Source organism: Oncorhynchus clarkii, chromosome 20 (assembly GCF_045791955.1).
Source record: "Oncorhynchus clarkii lewisi isolate Uvic-CL-2024 chromosome 20, UVic_Ocla_1.0, whole genome shotgun sequence".
NCBI lineage: Eukaryota > Metazoa > Chordata > Actinopteri > Salmoniformes > Salmonidae > Oncorhynchus > Oncorhynchus clarkii.
The window spans coordinates 44,321,652-44,341,934 of record NC_092166.1 but is presented as its reverse complement, the minus strand read 5'-3'; the positions used below and the strand labels follow the sequence as shown (position 1 = coordinate 44,341,934).

Here is a 20,283-nt window from a genome sequence, read left to right as displayed (position 1 = left end):
ACCGCCTGTCTTCCCTTAATGTTCTTGCTGAACATTCTTAACTGGAACATGAACCATTGGACAACAAGGATTTACTAGTGGTATTGGTTATTGCTGTAGAGTTCAGAATTAAGGATAGTTACAACAATGGGCCTTTTGAGGTATGGATGAGCCGATGAAGGCTGATGGCTTGATCGACTAGTGAGAGGTTTGAGTGTTTTGTGAAAGCTATATGCCTTTAGATATAGCATCATGCCACCTTTCCATGTCAATAGTTTTTGTTTCTATAATAATATAACTCTGTACACCCAGTGAAAAGGAGAGCTTAGTAAAGAGTTCAGTTTGGGTGTGAGAGGGGTGGAGAGAATGTCACTCAATTATTCTTCATCTTGGGTGAGAGCGACAGATAGACAGAACAGGGAGTTCAGAGAAATATGTTGGTCTATGGTGGTGCAGTAAGCAGTCTTGTGCTGTACGGAGGATTTGTTTCAAGTCAATCATGTTTTCTCTCTCTCTTTTCAAATGACCTCCCTGTTCAGCAGACGTCTGAGCCCCTCAGCTCATGGGCCACGTAAACCCAGCTAATTAAACTTGGCGAGGACTGTGTTGGGACCAATCAATAGAGCGCTGCTCTCATTAGAAACACACGCCCCTCCAGATAGAGCACGAAGATCAGGACAAGGAGCATTCGGCCCCCTAATACAAACTGAGACCAATGAGGAAGTAGCATTCCCAGATTTGATGTCCAAATTCAAATCCATACCTCTGTTATGGTTTTATTCATTCTGGGCCTTTTTCTAAAGCACTGTGGGAGATGTCATGCCATGCCCTTGACTGTTTCTTTGCTTGGTGTGGGAGATTGTCATTGATTCCAAAAATATCTGAATATTACCTAGCCTTTAACCATCAATGGTTGTACATTGTTTTTTAAAGTAAACAAGCACATTGACCACTGCTGCAAGTAACTTCCTGTATGTTGGTGTTATTTTGGGGTATTTATTACGTCGGTGGGGAAACGTTGCCCTAATTGGTTAACTGGCTCACTGGTAGGACATGTTGGAGCTCATTTGGGAAGGAATATCTTCACCCCTCAAATCCCTCACCTCATTACTCTCAGCATGACTTCCATCCCGCATAACCTCCTGCAATCCAAGCCTGAAGGCTCGACCTGGTGATCCTCCATCTTGGGATCCGAACCCTGACCCGACTGCTCCCCCAGTTGCTTTGATATGCACTACATGTCGTGATGCTTTGAATCAATTAACAGAGGTTCTCATGATCCTTACCTTTTATTGTGATGTTTTTGTCCTACCAAGCAGCGTTAGGAAAATTCAAAGGTACTGTACTTACTCTGTTCTTCTCTCTGTTTACTCTTGTCTGAACTGCCTGTGGAAAGAAAGCCTCTCTCTGTCGTCATGTGTCTGTCAGTATTCCAGGATTCCAGTCATGATTATTCTATCGTCCAAATGACACACTTGTAATCCTATAGTTCAGCGTTCCCTACAGAGTGCTGTTGACAGACAGTGCTGCCAACTATCTGTTGTCAAGTTCCTGTGTGTACAATGTTATCACACTGTGCGGTTTATTTACTTAAAATGCATCTTTGCAATTGCTGGCATTAGATGTACTGCTTTGACAAGTACTAATGGCAATAACAGGTGCCAACAGTTGTTTGTCACACAGCGACCAACCATACATACACCCACACTGTGACACATTATTACAAATGTCTCCTTTCCCTAGTGTTTCTATGCATATTGTTCGGTAAGGAGTGTCCTGACGATTGTGAGTACTACAGGATGAGGCTCCCTGGGCTTGGCTGAACTCTGACCACTGCATTTGATTGACTGTGTCTCTGTCCCACTGCAGCATGGGGGTCAGGGTGATGGACACTTCTTGGGTGTCGCGCAGGGGCTCGTCGTCAGTGCGTAAAACCTCCTCCACGCCCCCGAGTATGCAACCCCCCCTCCCTCCCTCAGACGCTCTCATACCTGAGCAGGGGGAGCTCTCTGCGTCCCCCTCACCAACACCTCCTCCCGCTGGCAGCGACCGTGCCAGGTAAGGCTGTTGTGCCCCCCCCTCTCCAATTTACCCCAATCCTCGCGTCCTGAAACTGACATCGACACGGTGTTGTCTACTTTTTCTGTTTACGTCTTCTAATTCTCTTTCCCATGCATCGTCTTCACCTTTCTGTGAACCAACGCCCAGTTTCATCTCAAACTTGGTTTGACCTTGTGTGATGTTGTTTTCATTGTGGTTGATTGTCCTTGTGTTTGATCTTCAGAGTTTCTAGAGCACTTTGAAGAAACTTTTGTGCTTGTTTAGTTTCATATACAGGTTGTACCAGAGGGTTGTTTTTCGGTAGAAGGACATAAAGTATTTGTTTTTTAGTTTTTCAGATAGCACTTTTTTTATCCATTACTCATAAAATTGTAACAATGTGAGCAAGAAAAGGCTCACCTCATCACAGAGGTAGCTTGCCATGTACATGTTTTTCCTTTCTATCTATCAGAACAGGTTTCATTAACACTGATCATGGACTAAAGGAGCCTAACGGTACTCCTTATAGTCCAAGGGCAATTACACGTTCTGCTTAAAGACGATTTGTCTCTGGAAGCCAAAACAGCCAAATACTCCATCTAAACTTGAATCGATTCTCAATTGCGGAACGGTCTTAGAAACATAAATCCCTCTACTTTCATGTCACATCAAAATAATTTCACAAATGCAAAATACATACTGTTTTAACTGGTTTTAACACAGTTGCAGCCCGACAGTATTTTTCAGTGACAACACGTTTGTGGCTTCAGTCTTCCGTTTACACACAAGTGTTCGGAGATGCAGATAGCTTATTAGCACACCCCTCTGTCTTTCGTCTGTTTTCCGTAAACAAGCGATGTCACATGGAAATATGGCCGTGTGGGAACTCTAACCCTATAAAGGTGTAATTTAACCTTTCTGTTTTTTGAAAAACATTTATTTCTGATATGTTTCCTGAACCGTACCACGAGTGATGCGTGTCAACGTTTAGAGCAACCATTGGGGGCTCGTAACAAAGATTCCCTGGTCACGGCCTCCCGAGTGGCGCAGAGGTCTAAGGCACTGGTGCTTGAGGCGTCACTACAGACCCTAGTTCAATCCCAGGCTGTGTCACACCCGGCCGAGACCGGGAGACCCATGAGGCGGTGCACAATAGTCCCAGCGTCGTCCGGGTTAGGGGAGGGTTTGGCCGGCCGAGATTTCCTTATCCCATTGTGCTCTAGCGACTCCTTGTGGCGGGCCGGGCGCCTGCAAGCTGATTTCGTTCGCCAGCTGGATGGTGCTTCCTCCGACACATTGGTGCGGTTTGCTTCTGGGTTAAGCGAGCAGTGTTTCAAGAAGCAGTGCGGCTTGGCAGGGTGGTGTTTCGAAGGATGCATTGCTCTCGATCTTCACCTCTCCGGAGTCCGTAGGGGAGTTGCAGCGATGGGACAATTGGATTACACGAAATTGGGGAGAAAAAGGGGTAAAAGTATATATAATAATAAAAAATATATATATAATAGTAATAATTCCTGTTCAGAAGATACGATCGTCAATAGGCGCTAAGGCAGTTAGCGTCTATGAATGGGGTATGCTCATGTAAGATGGGGGGGAAAAAAAATCTTGCATTTGTCAAGCAGTTTTAGGATTTGTGCTGAATGAATATACTGTATGGCATGGCCTGTATTAATGTTTTTCCTTTGCTCTTTTTTCTTTTCAATTTTTCTATTTCCTTAGACCTCTCTCCTCACCCTCTTAATACGTCTCTGTTCAACGTTGGTTGACTAATTCCTTCCCTGATACAAAAACCCGCACTTGTTCTCCTTCACACTTAACTGCACTGGTTATTGAGTGTTCACGAACATGCCAGAATGGCCGACTGGACTTCCTCACATACAGTATAATTCTTTATACAATGCTTTTCGTTCCACAACAAGAACGTGCCAATATTGGCCTCTTCCTGACTCAGAACAATTCAATTCCCTGTGAAATCATTTACATTTTTATCATTGCAGCTCCGATGATGCGTCATCCACTTGGTCGGACTCCTGTTATGCCTACCCCTCTCCGGAGGAGGAGAGGCCCCCTCCCCCTTACCCCTCTTCTTCCTCTTCTTCCTATTGCTACCCACCTCCTCACCATTTCTACCCCCGAGCACCGCAGTGCGCGCGCCCTGTCGCCCCCGGTCCCGAGTCCGTGCCCCCCGGGCCGTCTCCGCCACCTCCCCAACGCTGGTCTAACTACAGCCCTCACCCACTGCCCCCCTCCTCGTGCCCCTCTCCCTCTCCCTCCCCACAGCAGCTTGATATTAACTCTAACCCCAAGCCCAGCTCCCTGCACCTGCCCAAACAGAATTCCCTGGCCGAAGCTCTGCATGCGTCCCCACCGTCAGAAACTAACGTCTCCCCCCTCTACATCAAAACCCCCCTCGTGCTAACCCGACACGACCCGTCCCTCGTTCCCCAGACCCCTAACTTTCCCCTGTCCACACCTCTACCGTGGGCCGCCTGTGCCTGTAGCCGAGAGAGAGGAGCCAAGCTGACTGGGTAAATACTATGCCACATCGTCCGGCCACTCCTAGAACCTGGATACAAACTCAGTCTTCGTAACACACACAAGCCTGAGTGGCTCATAATGACAAGATGAGAGAGGGATATTGGGAGATAAACGGGAGAGTGAGAGAGAGGGAGCTGCCTCCAATATGCCAACATCCTGTTTTATACATTTTGTTAATTTTCTCATTCTGTTCTATTGGAGCGTTTTAGTACCTTATTTTATAGGAGGATGTTGCCAAGCAACAAACAATATTCAAAGCGCTCAGCGATAGCAGAATATAGTGGGTGTTAATGAGTCATTTTAGTGGGCCCAGTTGGCCTTGGAAGGTAGTTGGCTAGTTTGGTTTTTGAATAGGAATTGGATTTAGAGTGACTAAGTGAAAAATATGGATGGGCTGGGCATGATTCCTAACCAATCATTGGCTTTACATCAACAGCCATAAGGAATGCCTCATTGGATAGCTCCAGCCCAACTCCAAATCCCTCCAGTCCCGATCACCCATCCTCATCTGCTGTCAATAGGAGGGGGAATTTGGGGCTGGGAGAGCTGTCACTCCCATCCTATTATAAACTGGTTAGGTTTTTTCCTTCAAGCTCTGTACCCATTGGCATTCTGGCTGCATAGTGCCATAAAAGGCAACAAAAATCTATTAAGCCTACAGGCTTGGGCTTGGATTTTTGGGGGTTTATGCTCCACTGCAATATAGCTGGTAGTGCGTATACTTGCAGTTGTGAAAGTGGTCACTCAGATTATTTGACGTTGAACTACAGGGATTTTCATTCCTATGGATGTCATGACATGTGCAGGAATAAGGTCAATATATTCATCCTGATTGGCAATTGTTAGCTACATGGCGTTCACTGCTTACTGACAGGCAGTGAACACGGACACACACAGTCTCACACACACACACACACACAGTCTCACACACACACACACACACACACACAGCCTCACACACACACACACACACACTACCTGAAGAAGATGCTATGAAAAAATGACATATTGTTGTTCATATATCCTTTTCGCCTCCCCAGTACTCTGATGAACAAGGAGCTCTCTCCAGTGATTGGACAGAAAGGCTTCCAGGGAACAGCACCCTCTGGTGGGCCATCACAGCCCTCTTCTGAACATAGCCCTCACACCCTGAGAAGAGGTACTGATGGAAGAAGGTTGTGTGTGTGTCTGTGTGTGCGTGCGGGCGGGCGTGCGTATGCATGTTGAGAGAGACTGTGCTATGTACAAAGCAGCCAGAGTGTTTTGTTTTACCTCTCAATTACAATCTGTGTTGCTTTTCTCTCACACTTGGCATTCTGTCTGGTCTCTCCACAGCTAAAAAGCTGGCCCCCATCCCACCTAAGCACTACTCTCAGTCTGGGGGAATGTCTGACCAGTCCACAGGTCAGCCCTCTCCAGTCAGCCTGTCCCCCACCCCTCCTAGTACCCCTTCCCCGTATGGCTTTGGCTACCCTCAGGGCTACGCCACCATCGGCTCTCCTGGACAGGCCCAGACCGCCACCCTCTCCTCCCCTCCCTCGCTAGCCGGCACCCTCACCAAGGCCAGGCCCACTCCCAAGCCTCCCAGGCAGAGGCCCAGCCTGCCCCCTCCGCAGCCCCCCAGCACCCCTGGCTCCAGCCCCCAACCCCTGGAGCACAGTGGTGTCCTGCTGGATGGATTGTCTCCTGGGGAGAGCATGTCCACAGGTAAATGCTTCAATGCAGTTTCTACACACTAGGAGCCCGCTTATACACTCTCATCTCTGGTAAAGGTGGAGCGTCTCATTCTCCAGTGTGCCTGACAACATTTTAATCATAGAATTAATTTAATAGGATCTCTGTGGTTTTAATGTGAACTCTTTTCTGTCATTTTTTAAATGACTGATACTTTTTGTGTAAAACTGCAGGGAACAGGTTCAAAGATTCTAATCAATATCTCTTGTTCTTCCATATTTTTCATTATTTTGTCTACTATTATCGTCTGCCTACAGCGGTATGAGGCGAATGGTTCAATATGGGCTAAATGTGAAAGGGCCTTTTAGGGTAAGCAGGAATTACAGTACTGTACTCACCCTCCCGCCCCTCCAACCAACAAACCGTCCGCCATCCTGGCTCACTGTGGAGCTGCATGGCTCCAGCTCTCTGTATATACCTGTATACATGACGTCTCATATGTATATATCTGTATATATCTATATATCTCTGAATTGTCCAGTCCACCACTAACCAATTTCGTTGCCCTTTGCATGGTGGCTGAGACTGGCGCGATGCATGGCTTGTGGATATGTCGGAAAGACCGTCCACTGACTCCACTTCACACAGAAGATTGACGTCATTTTACTATCCCAAGAAGCTTTCTTTACTGTTCTTCCCCCGAAACCATGCCACTTCCCACCGCTGTCCCCTTGCTTACACTCTGCAAAGTCACCCCCCCCCCCTCCCCACACACTTCCTGTTGTCCAGTCACTGGTTGTTGTCCATTTCAAGTGTTACACAATGGATGTCATCATTCTCACATGACTGTGAGATCAAAGACAAAGTATTAATGTTTGTGGTGACTGCACTGGACACTGTTGGGGAATTGTTGTTATCCACACCTCGAACAAGTGTTCTTTCTTCACATGAAATTTGCAGTATTACAAACCTACCCCGAGCACCTCCCTGCTGTGTGTAATGCATCATTCAGCATTGACTTAATCATGTCTGGGAACAGACTTATTCTAAGCAACCCTTATTTTCTCTATCTCTTATTTTCTTTTCTCTTCTCATGTTGATCTTTGACCACTCAGACTCTTTCTGCAACCTGGATATCCCCATCATCAACGTGGAACTGGATGGCATCTTCGATGAGCCTAAGATGGTCCCCTACAGGAACTCAGTGGCGGTGGTCCAGCCTACCCCCAAGACAGAGTCAGAGGAAGAGTCTGAGAGCACGATACTATGACATCACGAGTTTCCACCCCCAGCCCTATTATTCCAGCCTGTTCCCAGGACCCGTTCTCTGACCTTTGACCCAATGGGACTCACTCCAGACCTCACCTCCACCCATAGAGACCAAACACCGGGTTCAGCCCTGTAAAACAAAGTTCATCTTATAACCTGAAATATATATGAATACAGAAAATACATACAGTATATCCACATCCAGAGAGTTTCTCTCTGAGACTGTGGGGGGAGGAACTTTTGATACACAGAATCGGACACAATGCTTTGTTTTTATGTTGACTGGATTCCTTTGATTCTGTCTGTGGTGCATTCAATTTTAAGAATTTTCTTTTTCAACAATAGTGTTTATTTTTCTTTCCTTTTGGCTTATTTGAGTCATTTGCAATATTGCCTCTAACTTCACATACAAGACATGAAAACGATTTGCTCGGTGGAATGGATTCTACTCTTGTGAGTGTAGTAGTAAAGGAAAGGGACAGTAGATTTCTGATTTCCTCTCCCTGTCACCAAGTCTATAGCATTCCTTTTGATGCCATCCTAAACCATTCCTCGTACTTTGAGATCACTGGCAACCCCTTGTTCCTTCCTGGCTGAATGTGTGTTTGTGAATTGTGTGATGTGTTTGGAAATGTGCTGCATCATTAAATGGCGAGTTCTGCCATAGAAAATATATATGGTACTGCAAGACCAGTTTGAGTTTGAATCCCCAATCACACTCTTCAAAGGGAGATTAAGATTGCATTTGGCTGTTAGACGGGAAGTTAAATCTGGGTAATATAGTATTTACTATTTAAAATGACTGTTTATACTGTACATTTCAGAGTATATTATATTAACAGTGATACAAGAGATATTATGTGTCATATAATATAAGAATACAACCATAGGTATACAGATATAGAATTATAAATATGGTATACAGATATTCTATAGTATAGCATGTACTTAATTGTACATTATCATAGGAGAGGCTGTAGAGGGAATGGGACATAGAAACATAACAAACAGAATAATTCTATATAAAAGGAATGGAATGCTGAAAAGTGAGTATGATTGGAATGTGCAGGGTGGGACTATACCTCCTCTCTGCACTCAGCCTCAGCTTCTTTAACGAGCGCCCCGAGAGCCTTATCTGGCAAGAGCCTGTCACTGGGGAGCCTGCTCAGCTGTTTGAAAGCCAATATTGAAAACTTTTTTGTTAGAGCAAGTGTGTATATGAGTGCGGTCCTGTATGTGTGGGTGTTATCCGGAATATAGATACATTTCTAGAACGTGCTAGATACACGCTAGATACACGCTAGAACGTGTGTTTATATTCTATCACACAGGGAATAAGAATAGTCTCTCATTGAAAATATATGCCGGTTGCTGTTTCAGTCCCCTATACCCCCATCTTTAGTAAGAGGAATCCACCATATAAAGGATTTGATGATGAGGAATGTGATACTTTGTGCTGAAAGTATTTATACCGATGATTACGGTGCAGAGGAGTATGATTGACATCCACAACACATAATAGCAATGTTCCAAACTGATGATCCAGTGATGAGGTTCAAAGGTCAGGGGCCCGCCCATGACCAACACAAACCTATGGTCTCCTTAGAAATGTTCCATCCATAACACTGATTAGTGTTTGGAAGCCACAACAAACGCTGCTCTTTCATGCACTTACGTTCAAGTGCTATATATTTTATCCATCACAACACTATTGTAAATACTGAAGCCTCTGTGTAGGTGTGTATATAAAAAGGCGAGAGGATGAAATATATACAGTACCATGTAAACGTTTGGAGAAATCACTCATTCAAGGGCTTTTCTTTATTTTGACTATTTTCTACATTGTAGAATAATAGTGAAGACCTCAAAACTATGAAATAGCACATATGGAATCATGTAGTAACCAAAAAAGTGTTAAACAAATCAAAGTATCCTCCCTTTGCCTTGATGACAGCTTTGCACACTCTTGGAAAGAATGTAAAATCTAAAATGTATTTTGATTTGTTTAACACTTTATTGGTTACTACATGATTCCAAAGTAGGTAGTAGGAGTAGGCTGGTACTGTATATATTTCATCCTCTCGCCTTTTTATATACACACATGTATACAGTTGAAGTCGGAAGTTTACATACACCTTAGCCAAATACATTTAAACTCAGTTTTTTACAATTCCTGACATTTAATCCTTGTGAAAATTCCCTGTCTTAGGTCGGTTAGGATCACCACTTTATTTTAAGAATGTGAAATATTTCAGCTTTTATTTCTTTCATCACATTCCCAGTGGGTCAGAAGTTTACATACACTCAATTGGTCAATTTAAATGGTTTAACTTGGGTCAAACGTTTCAGGTAGCCTTCCACAAGCTTCCCACAATAGTTTGGGTGAATTTTGGCCCATTCCTCCTGACAGAGCTGGTGTAACTGAGTCAGGTTTGTAGGCCTCCTTGCTCGCACACACTTTTTCAGTTCTGCCCACAAATTGCACTGTATATAGGCTTGAGGTCAGGGCTTTGTGATGGCCACTCCAATACCTTGACTTTGTTGTCCTTAAGCCATTTTGCCGCAACTTTGGAAGTATGCTTGCGGTCATTGTCCATTTGGAAGACCCATTTGCGACCAAGCTTTAACTTCCTGACTGATGTCTTGAGATGTTGCTTCAACATATCCACATCATTTTCTACCTCATGATGCCATCTATTTTGTGAAGTGCACCAGTCCCTCCTGCAGCAAAGCTCCCCCACAACATGATGCTGCCACCCCGTGCTTCATGGTTGGGATGGTGTTCTTCGGCTTGCAAGCCTCCCCCTTTTTCCTCCAAACATAACGATGGTCATTATGGCCAAACAGTTCTATTTTTGCTTCATCAGACCAGGGGACATTTCTCCAAAAAGCATGATCTTTCTTTGTCCCCCTATGCACTTGCAAACCGTAGTCTGGCTTTTTTGCTCCCAAGGATGAATCAGACTTGTGGAGATGAATCAGACTTGTGGAGGTCAATTAGCCTATAGTCATGACTTAATTTTCTTGAATTTTCCAAGCTGTTTAAAGGCACAGTCAACTTAGTGTATGTAAAGTTCTGACCCACTGGAATTGAGATACAGTGTATTATAAGTGAAATTATCTGTCTGTAAACAATTGTTGGAAAAATGACTTGTGTCATGTACAAAGTAGATGTCCTAACCGACTTGTCAAAACTATAATTTGTTAACAAGAAATTTGTGGAGTGGTTGAAAAATGAGTTTTGATGACTCCAACCTAAGTCTGTAAACTTCTGACTTCAACTGTATATTTGAAGATGTGAAAAATATAAATATTGATTTAAAGTATGTGTATACAGTGGGGCAAAAAAGTATTTAGTCAGCCACCAATTGTGCAAGTTCTCCCACTTACAAAGATGAGAGAGGCCTGTAATTTTCATCACAGGTACACTTCAACTATGACAGACAAAATGAGAAAAAGAAATCCAGAAAATCACATTGTAGGATTTTGTATGAATTTATTTGCAAATTATGATGGAAAATAAACATTTGGTCACCTACAAACAAGCAAGATTTCTGGCTCTCACAGACCTGTAACTTCTTCTTTAAGGGGCTTCTCTGTCCTCCACTCGTTACCTGTATTAATGGCACCTGTTTGAACTTGTTATCAGTATAAAAGACACCTGTCCACAACCTCAAACAGTCACACTCCAAACTCCACTATGGCCAAGACCAAAGAGCTGTCAAAGGACACCCGAAACAAAATTGTAGACCTGCACCAGGCTGGGAAGACTGAATCTGCAATAGGAAAGCAGTTTGGTTTGAAGAAATCAACTGTGGGAGCAATTATTAGGAAATGGAAGACATACAAGACCACTGATAATCTCCCTCGATCTGGGGCTCCACGTAAGATCTCACCCCGTGGGGTCAAAATGATCACAAGAACGGTGAGCAAAAATCCCAGAACCACACGGGGGGACCTAGTGAATGGCCTGCAGAGAGCTGGGACCAAAGTATCAAAGCCTACCATCAGTAACACACTACGCCGCCAGGGACTCAAATCCTGCAGTGCCAGACGTGTCCCCCTGTTTAAGCCAGTACATGTCCAGGCCCGTCTGAAGTTTGCTAGAGAGCATTTGGATGAGCCAGAAGAAGATTGGGAGAATGTCATATGGTCAGATGAAACCAAAATATAACTTTTTGGTAAAAACTCAACTCATCGTGTTTGGAGGACAAAGAATGCTGAGTTGCATCCAAAGAACACCATACCTACTGTGAAGCATGGGGGTGGAAACATCATGCTTTGGGGCTGTTTTTCTGCAAAGGGACCAGGACAACTAATCCGTGTAAAGGAAAGAATGAATGGGGCCATGTATCGTGAGATTTTGAGTGAAAACCTCCTTCCATCAGCAAGGGCATTGAAGATGAAACGTGGCTGGGTCTTTCAGCATGACAATGATCCCAAACACACCGCCCGGGCAACGAAGAAGTGGCTTCATAAGAATCATTTCAAGGTCCTGGAGTGGCCTAGCCAGTCTCCAGATCTCAACACCATAGAAAATCTTTGGAGGGAGTTGAAAGTCCGTGTTGCCCAGCAACAGCCCCAAAACGTCACTGCTCTAGAGGAGATCTGCATGGAGGAATGGGCCAAAATACCAGCAACAGTGTGTGAAAACCTTGTGAAGACTTACAGAAAACATTTGACCTCTGTCATTGCCAACAAAGGGTATATAACAAAGTATTGAGATAAACTTTTGTTATTGACCAAGTACTTATTTTCCACCATAATTTGCAAATAAATTCATTAAAAATCCTACAATGTGATTTTCTGGATTTTTGTTTCTCATTTTGTCTGTCATAGTTGAAGTGTACCTATGATGAAAATTACAGGCCTCTCTCGTCTTGTTAAGTGGGAGAACTTGCACAATTGGTGGCTGACTAAATACTTTTTTGCCCCACTGTATACATACACAGTGAAGGAAAAAAGTATTTGATCCCCTGCTGATTTTGTACGTTTTCCCACTGACAAAGAAATGATCAGTCTATAATTTTAATGGTAGGTTTATTTGAACAGTGAGAGATAGAATAACAAAAAACAGAAAAACGAATGTCAAATATATTATAAATTGATTTGCATTTTAATGAGGGAAATAAGTATTTGACCCCCTCTCAATCAGAAAGATTTCTGGCTAACAGGTGTCTTTTATACAGGTAACGAGATGAGATTAGGAGCACCCTCTTAAAACTTCTTGACGCTACCCATCCCTGTCGCGGGATCATTTTCGTCAGCAACCGCTGAATAGCATAGTGCCACAGTCAAATAATATTACAAAAAAATATTCATATTCATGAAATCACAAGTGCAATATTGCAAAACACAGTTTAGCCTTTTGTTGATCCACCTGTCGTCTCAGATTTTGAAATTATGCTTTACAGCGAAAGCAATCCAAGCGTTTGTAAGTTTATCGATAGCCTAGCATAGCATTATGTACACTTAGCATCAGGAAGCTTGGCCACAAAAATCAGAAAAGCAATCAAATTAACCTTTTACCTTTGATCTTCGGATGTTTTCACTCACGAGACTCCCAGTTACACAACAAATGTTCATTTTGTTCCATAAAGATTATTTTTATACCCAAAATACCTCCGTTTGTTTGTCGCGTTATGTTCAGAAATCCACAGGAAAGAGCGGTCACGACAACGCAGACGGAAATTCCAAATAGTCTCCATAATGTCCACAGAAACATGTCAAACGTTTTTTATAATCATTCCTCAGGTTGTTTTTAAAATATATATTCGATAATATATCAACCGAGTGTGTAGGTTTTTCAATAACAGCGGGTGGAACAATGGCTGCTTTACTCTGTAGCGCAAAAACTCACTCTGAGAGCCCCCACCTACCCACTTACGCAATGTGATCTTTCACGCTAATTTTTCAAAATAAAAGCCTCAAACTATGTCTAAAGACTTGACAGCTTAGGGAAGCCATAGAAAAATGAATCTGGTTGATATCCCTTTAAATGGAGGATAGGCATGCATAGGAACAGAAGGGTTTCAAAATAAGAGGCACTTCCTGATTGGATTTTCCTCAGGGTTTCGCCTGCAATATCAGTTCTGTTATACTCACAGACAATATTTTGACCGTTTTGGAAACTTTAGAGCGTTTTCTATCCCAATCTATCAATTATATGCAAATTCTAGCATCTGGTCCTGAGAAATAGGCTGTTTACTTTGGGAACGTTATTTTTCCAAACATAAAAATAGTGCCCCCTAGCTTCAAGAGGTTAAAGGGAGTGCTCCTAATCTCAGCTTGTTACCTGTATAAAAGACACCTGTCCACAGAAACAATCAATCAGATTCCAAACTCTCCACCATGGCCAAGACCAAAGAGCTCTCCAAGGATGTCAGGGACAAGATTGTAGACCTACACAAGGCTGGAATGGGCTACAAGAACATCACCAAGCAGCTTGGTGAGAAGGTGACAACAGTTGGTGCGATTATTCGCAAATGGAAGAAACACAAAATAACTGTCAATCTACCTCGGCCTGGGGCTCCATGCAAGATCTCACCTCGTGGAGTTGCAATGATCATGAGAACTGTGAGGAATCAGCCCAGAACTACATCTTGTCAATGGAGGATCTTGTCAATGATCTCAAGGCAGCTGGGACCATAGTCACCAAGAAAACAATTGGTAACACACTACGCCGTGAAGGACTGAAATCCTGCAGCGCCCGTAAGGAATCCCCCTGCTCAAGAAAGCACATATACATGCCCGTCTAAAGTTTGCCAATGAACATCTGAATGATTCAGAGGACAAACTGGGTGAAAGTGTTGTCAGATGAGACCAAAATAGAGCTCTTTGATATCAACTCAACTCGCCGTGTTTGGAGGAGGAGGAATGCTGCCTATGACCTCAAGAACACAATCCCCACCGTCAAACATGGAGGTGGAAACATTATACTTTGGGCGGGGTTTTCTGCTAAGGGGACAGGATAACTTCACCGCATCAAAGGGACGATGGACGGGACCATGTACCGTCAAATCTTGGGTGAGGACCTCCTTCCCTCAGCCAGGGCATTGAAAATGGGTCGTGGATGGGTATTCCAGCATGACAATGACCCAAAACACACGGCCAAGGCAACAAAGGAGTGGCTCAAGAAGAAGCACATTAAGGTCCTGGAGTGGCCTAGCCAGTCTCCAGACCTTAATCCCATAGAAAATCTGTGGAGGGAGCTGAAGGTTTGAGTTGCCAAACGTCAGCCTCCAAACCTTAATGACTTGGAGAAGATCTGCAAAGAGGAGTGGGACAAAGTCCCTCCTGAGATGTGTGCAAACCTGGTGGCCAACTACAAGAAACGTCTGACCTCTGTGATTGCCAACAAGGGTTTTGCCACCAAGTACTAAGTCATGTTTTGCAGAGGGGTCAAATACTTATTTCCCTCATTAAAATGCAAATCAATTTATATTTTTTTTTACATCTTTCTGGATTTTTTTGTTTTTATTCTGTCTCTCACTGTTCAAATAAACCTACCATTAAAAATTATAGACGGATCATTTCTTTGTCAGTGGGCAAACATACAAAATTAGCAGGGGATCAAATACTCACAAGCTTTATACAGTACAGTAATTGTAATAGCAGTGACATAGTTTCAAGGTTAAATCTATTTTAGAGGAATGTTAGATTAAAAGTGCCGAGTCATCAGCCTAGAGCTTAATGATACAGTATGTCTAAACGGAAAGTGCTGCATCACAGTGTGCAGCAAGTCTCCACTAGTCCATAAGCCTGACCAGTAGAGCTATTATAAGGGATGTTTTCATGATTGTCAATTGGTAAGTAAAACGAGGACCGCTATCCCTCGAGGCTAAAACCAGTTGAGTCAACATAGTTTCCTAGTTATTCCAACCTTACAGTACAGAGTATATTCCCCAGTGGAGAATACTAATATTATCCTCTGAAAGTAATACAGTTCACCCCATGCTTACTAGACAGTTCCAGAACAAAAAGTTTAAATTTCTAAACGATAAAACAAAGTGCAATTACAGTATTTATGAACAGAGAAACCTCAAAGATTAAGAGGGTCCCATGTTTTTTTACTGTTTATACTGATGTTTTTTTGCTTTTGTCTTAATTCTGCCTGTAGTGATGCAACAAATGCTAATCATGCCATATTATTTTGAGGAATTCAAAAAATATATAATATAGACAAAATTGCATTTACATTATTGAAAGCTGTTCTTACAATTTGGATGTGCTGAAGTGAATGGCCAGTTCTGTGTCTATCTGGACGTTTGTCGGTGGTGATAATATGCTGTTCTGTTCATGAGTAATGGTTTGTACATATTGATTGAAAACACAACTTTATTAACATCGGAAATCCTGTCTATCAAGGGCAGTAGTTGGTGAGAGAGATTCCACAGAGTATGTTACACTGTTACAGTTTTTTTTAAACATGCCCTTTGAGTTACTGAAAGATAAAAACATGTTTTTTCAATGAATAGGAGGAATGTACTAGTGACTATTTGGACTGTTTGCCTCAGGTTGCTTTAAGGGGGAATTCTCTGTGTTGTGGATGTAGTTTTAACAGGGTGGACAGGTGTTTGGCCGTGATGTGAACAGGCTTGGGGATTATGACTAGACATTGTTCAATGTGTGAAAATCAGCAGCATGATTTTTCGTCATGCTTGTGAAATTTGTCTTTTCTTTGGTCCTATTTACCTGTGCTTGTCATATTTATTTTTATATGTGAAAAGAAAAAAGAGCCTTGCAATGCAGGTAGAATTATTCCGTTTTGCCCTATGATCAGTTTATCAGTCCACAGTTCTTGTATTGCATTTTGCTCCTACTTCCATCCTGTCAATCAACTATTCACTCAGCAGAGTCAAATAAATATGATGTTGGCTACTGTACATCTAAGCATGACTTAATAATTGCCAAACTGAATTACTTTATGCAACTTGGAGACAATATAGCATCTAACTTTTAGCTTTTTTGCCTAATGAGTCAAGACAGAATGACACTGAATGGATGACTTGTATTTATTTTTGTCTGTAAACATGGAATGTTATTCTCTGAGGATAACCTTTTATATCGGCATAAATCAATCCAATTATCCATCAGATGAACAAATCCTCCTGATTTATATTAGGCAAAACAAAGATACACCTTTTTTATTGGCCAATCAGGCAAGCCTGAAAAAGTGTGAGATATAACACACCTGGTTTGCCTGTATAAACATTTGCAAATGATGACACAGTGGTGCATGCAGCTATTGTTTGGTAAGCAAGTACATCTTCATGAATGTGTTTGCATAGTTATGTTCAAATAATACATTTATACAAGGGGGCCAAAATAAAAGGGAAGGTTTGATGATCCAGAGACATTGTTTTTAGATATAAAAAGGCCCTAATGTACATGTCAACTGCGGTGACATTGGGGACACTGAAATAAGACATACCCTCTCCCAGTCAGAGCAGAACACTTGCTGTGGACAGGTACTGTAAGATTGGAAACAATCCTCGTCAGAATGTTAAAACTATTAAAAAACATTTTTTGTATGATTTGGGTTTGGTGTGTATTTAATCATGCCTTGTCAGTATGGTGTGTGTGGCAGTATGTTAACAGGAAAGAAAATGCATCCAAGTGCATCCATAAGCCTGACCAGTAGAGCTATTATAAGGGATGTTTTCATGATTGTCAATTGGTAAGTAAAACGAGGACCGCTATCCCTCGAGGCTAAAACCAGTTGAGTCAACATAGTTTCCTAGTTATTCCAACCTTACAGTACAGAGTATATTCCCCAGTGGAGAATACTAATATTATCCTCTGAAAGTATTACAGTTCACCCCATGCTTACTAGACAGTTCCAGAACAAAAAGTTTAAATTTCTAAACGATAAAACAAAGTGCAATTACAGTATTTATGAACAGAGAAACCTCAAAGATTAAGAGGGTCCCATGTTTATTACTGTTTATACTGATGTTTTTTTGCCTTTGTCTTAATTCTGCCTGTAGTGATGCAACAAACGCTAATGTGAGGACACGTTTCAAGTTGATAGGCGACTCCGGAGTGGATAAACAGTGGTTTAAATGGACACGTAAAATCTGATTTCTTATTTGTCAATAACTCAAAAATCAAATCAAATCAAATTTATTTATATAGCCCTTCGTACATCAGCTGATATCTCAAAGTGCTGTACAGAAACCCAGCCTAAAACCCCAAACAGCAAGCAATGCAGGTGTAGAAGCACGGTGGCTAGGAAAAACTCCCTAGAAAGGCCAAAACCTAGGAAGAAACCTAGAGAGGAACCAGGCTATGTGGGTTGGCCAGTCCTCTTCTGGCTGTGCCGGGTGGAGATTATAACAGAACATGGTCAAGATGTTCAAATGTTCATAAATGACCAGCATGGTCGAATAATAATAAGGCAGAACAGTTGAAACTGGAGCAGCATCAAGGCCAGGTGGACTGGGGACAGCAAGGAGTCATCATGTCAGGTATTCCTGGGGCATGGTCCTAGGGCTCAGGTCCTCCGAGAGAGAGAAAGAAAGAGAGAATTAGAGAGAGCATATGTGGGATGGCCAGTCCTCTTCTGGCTGTGCCGGGTGGAGACTACAACAGAACATGGCCAAGATGTTCAAATGTTCATAAATGACCAGCATGGTCGAATAATAATAAGGCAGAACAGTTGAAACTGGAGCAGCAGCAAGGCCAGGTGGACTGGGGACAGCAAGGAGTCATCATGTCAGGTAGTCCTGGGGCATGGTCCTAGGGCTCAGGTCCTCCGAGAGAGAGAAAGAGAGAAGGAGAGAATTAGAGAACGCACACTTAGATTCACACAGGACACCGAATAGGACAGGAGAAGTACTCCAGATATAACAAACTGACCCTAGCCCCCCGACACATAAACTACTGCAGCATAAATACTGGAGGCTGAGACAGGAGGGGTCAGGAGACACTGTGGCCCCATCCGAGGACACCCCCGGACAGGGCCAAACAGGAAGGATATAACCCCACCCACTTTGCCAAAGCACAGCCCCCACACCACTAGAGGGATATCTTCAACCACCAACTTACCATCCTGAGACAAGGCTGAGTATAGCCCACAAAGACCTCCGCCACGGCACAACCCAAGGAGGGGGGGGGGGGGGGGCGCCAACCCAGACAGGATGACCACATCAGTGAATCAACCCACTCAGGTGACGCACCCCCTCCAGGGACGGCATGAGAGAGCCCCAGTAAGCCAGTGACTCAGCCCCTGTAATAGGGTTAGAGGCAGAGAATCGCAGTGGAAAGAGGGGAACCGGCCAGGCAGAGACAGCAAGGACGGTTCGTTGCTCCAGAGCCTTTCCGTTCACCCTCCCACTCCTGGGCCAGACTACACTCAATCATATGACCCACTGAAGAGATGAGTCTTCAGTGGAGACTTAAAGGTTGAGACCGAGTTTGCGTCTCTGACATGGGTAGGCAGACCGTTCCATAAAAATGGAGCTCTATAGGAGAAAGCCCTGCCTCCAACTGTTTGCTTAGAAATTCTAGGGACAATTAGGAGGCCTGCGTCTTGTGACCGTAGCGTACGTGTAGGTATGTACGGCAGGACCAAATCAGAGAGATAGGTAGGAGCAAGCCCATGTAATGCTTTGTAGGTTAGCAGTAAAACCTTGAAATCAGCCCTTGCTTTGACAGGAAGCCAGTGTAGAGAGGCTAGCACTGGAGTAATATGATCAATTTTTTTGGTTCTAGTCAGGATTCTAGCAGCCGTATTTAGCACTTACTGAAGTTTATTTAGTGCTTTATCCGGGTAGCCGGAAAGTAGAGCATTGCAGTAGTCTAACCTAGAAGTGACAAAAGCATGGATTAATTTTTCTGCATAATTTTTGGACAGAAAGTTTCTGATTTTTGCAATGTTACGTAGATGGAAAAAAGCTGTCCTTGAAATGGTCTTGATATGTTCTTCAAAAGAGAGATCAGGGTCCAGAGTAACGTCGAGGTCCTTCACAGTTTTATTTGAGACGACTGTACAACCATTAAGATTAATTGTCAGATTCAACAGAAGATCTCTTTGTTTCTTGGGACCTAGAACAAGCATCTCTGTTTTGTCCGAGTTTAAAAGTAGAAAGTTTGCAGCCATCCACTTCCTTATGTCTGAAACACATTCTTCTAGCAAGGGCAATTTTGGGGCTTCACCATGTTTCATTGAAATGTACAGCTGTGTGTCATCCGCATAGCAGTGAAAGTTAACATTATGTTTTCGAATAACATCCCCAAGAGGTAAAATATATAGTGAAAAGAATAGTGGTCCTAAAACGGAACCTTGAGGAACACCGAAATTTACAGTTGATTTGTCAGAGGACAAACCATTCACAGAGACAAACTGATATCTTTCCGACAGATAGGATCTAAACCAGGCCAGAACTTGTCCGTGTAGACCAATTTGGGTTTCCAATCTCTCCAAAAGAATGTGGTGATCGATGGTATCAAAAGCAGCACTAAGGTCTAGGAGCACGAGGACAGATGCAGAGCCTCGGTCCGATGCCATTAAAATGTAATTTACCACCTTCACAAGTGCCGTCTCAGTGCTATGATGGGGTCTAAAACCAGACTGAAGCATTTCGTATACATTGTTTGTCTTCAGGAAGGCAGTGAGTTGTTGCGCAACAGCCTTTTAAAATGTTTTTGAGAGGAATGGAAGATTCGATATAGGCCGATAGTTTTTTATATTTTCTGGACAGGTGCTGGACCAGGACGTCCGGAGGAACTATCATCTCTGGTATCTCATCCAACACAAAGCCCGGGAGCATCTTTGAACCC

General features: G+C 43.1%; 1 protein-coding gene and 1 pseudogene across 1 annotated transcript in view; one reads left to right on the top strand and one right to left on the bottom strand.

The window, feature by feature from the left end:
• Nucleotides 1–9,276, top strand: part of LOC139377446 (rho GTPase-activating protein 44-like) — a 111,526-nt gene extending 102,250 nt beyond the window's left edge. Inside the window, exons 17-22 of the mRNA XM_071120477.1 lie at nucleotides 1,299–1,316; nucleotides 1,849–2,037; nucleotides 4,017–4,547; nucleotides 5,598–5,716; nucleotides 5,893–6,264; nucleotides 7,347–9,276. Of these exons, the coding sequence (XP_070976578.1) occupies nucleotides 1,299–1,316; nucleotides 1,849–2,037; nucleotides 4,017–4,547; nucleotides 5,598–5,716; nucleotides 5,893–6,264; nucleotides 7,347–7,501 (1,384 nt within the window). The 3' untranslated portion in view covers nucleotides 7,502–9,276. The remainder of the gene's footprint in view (nucleotides 1–1,298; nucleotides 1,317–1,848; nucleotides 2,038–4,016; nucleotides 4,548–5,597; nucleotides 5,717–5,892; nucleotides 6,265–7,346) is intronic.
• Nucleotides 9,277–14,105: 4,829 nt separating this feature from the next.
• The window catches only part of LOC139377098 (testis-expressed protein 47-like), a 12,370-nt pseudogene continuing 6,192 nt past the window's right edge, over nucleotides 14,106–20,283 (bottom strand).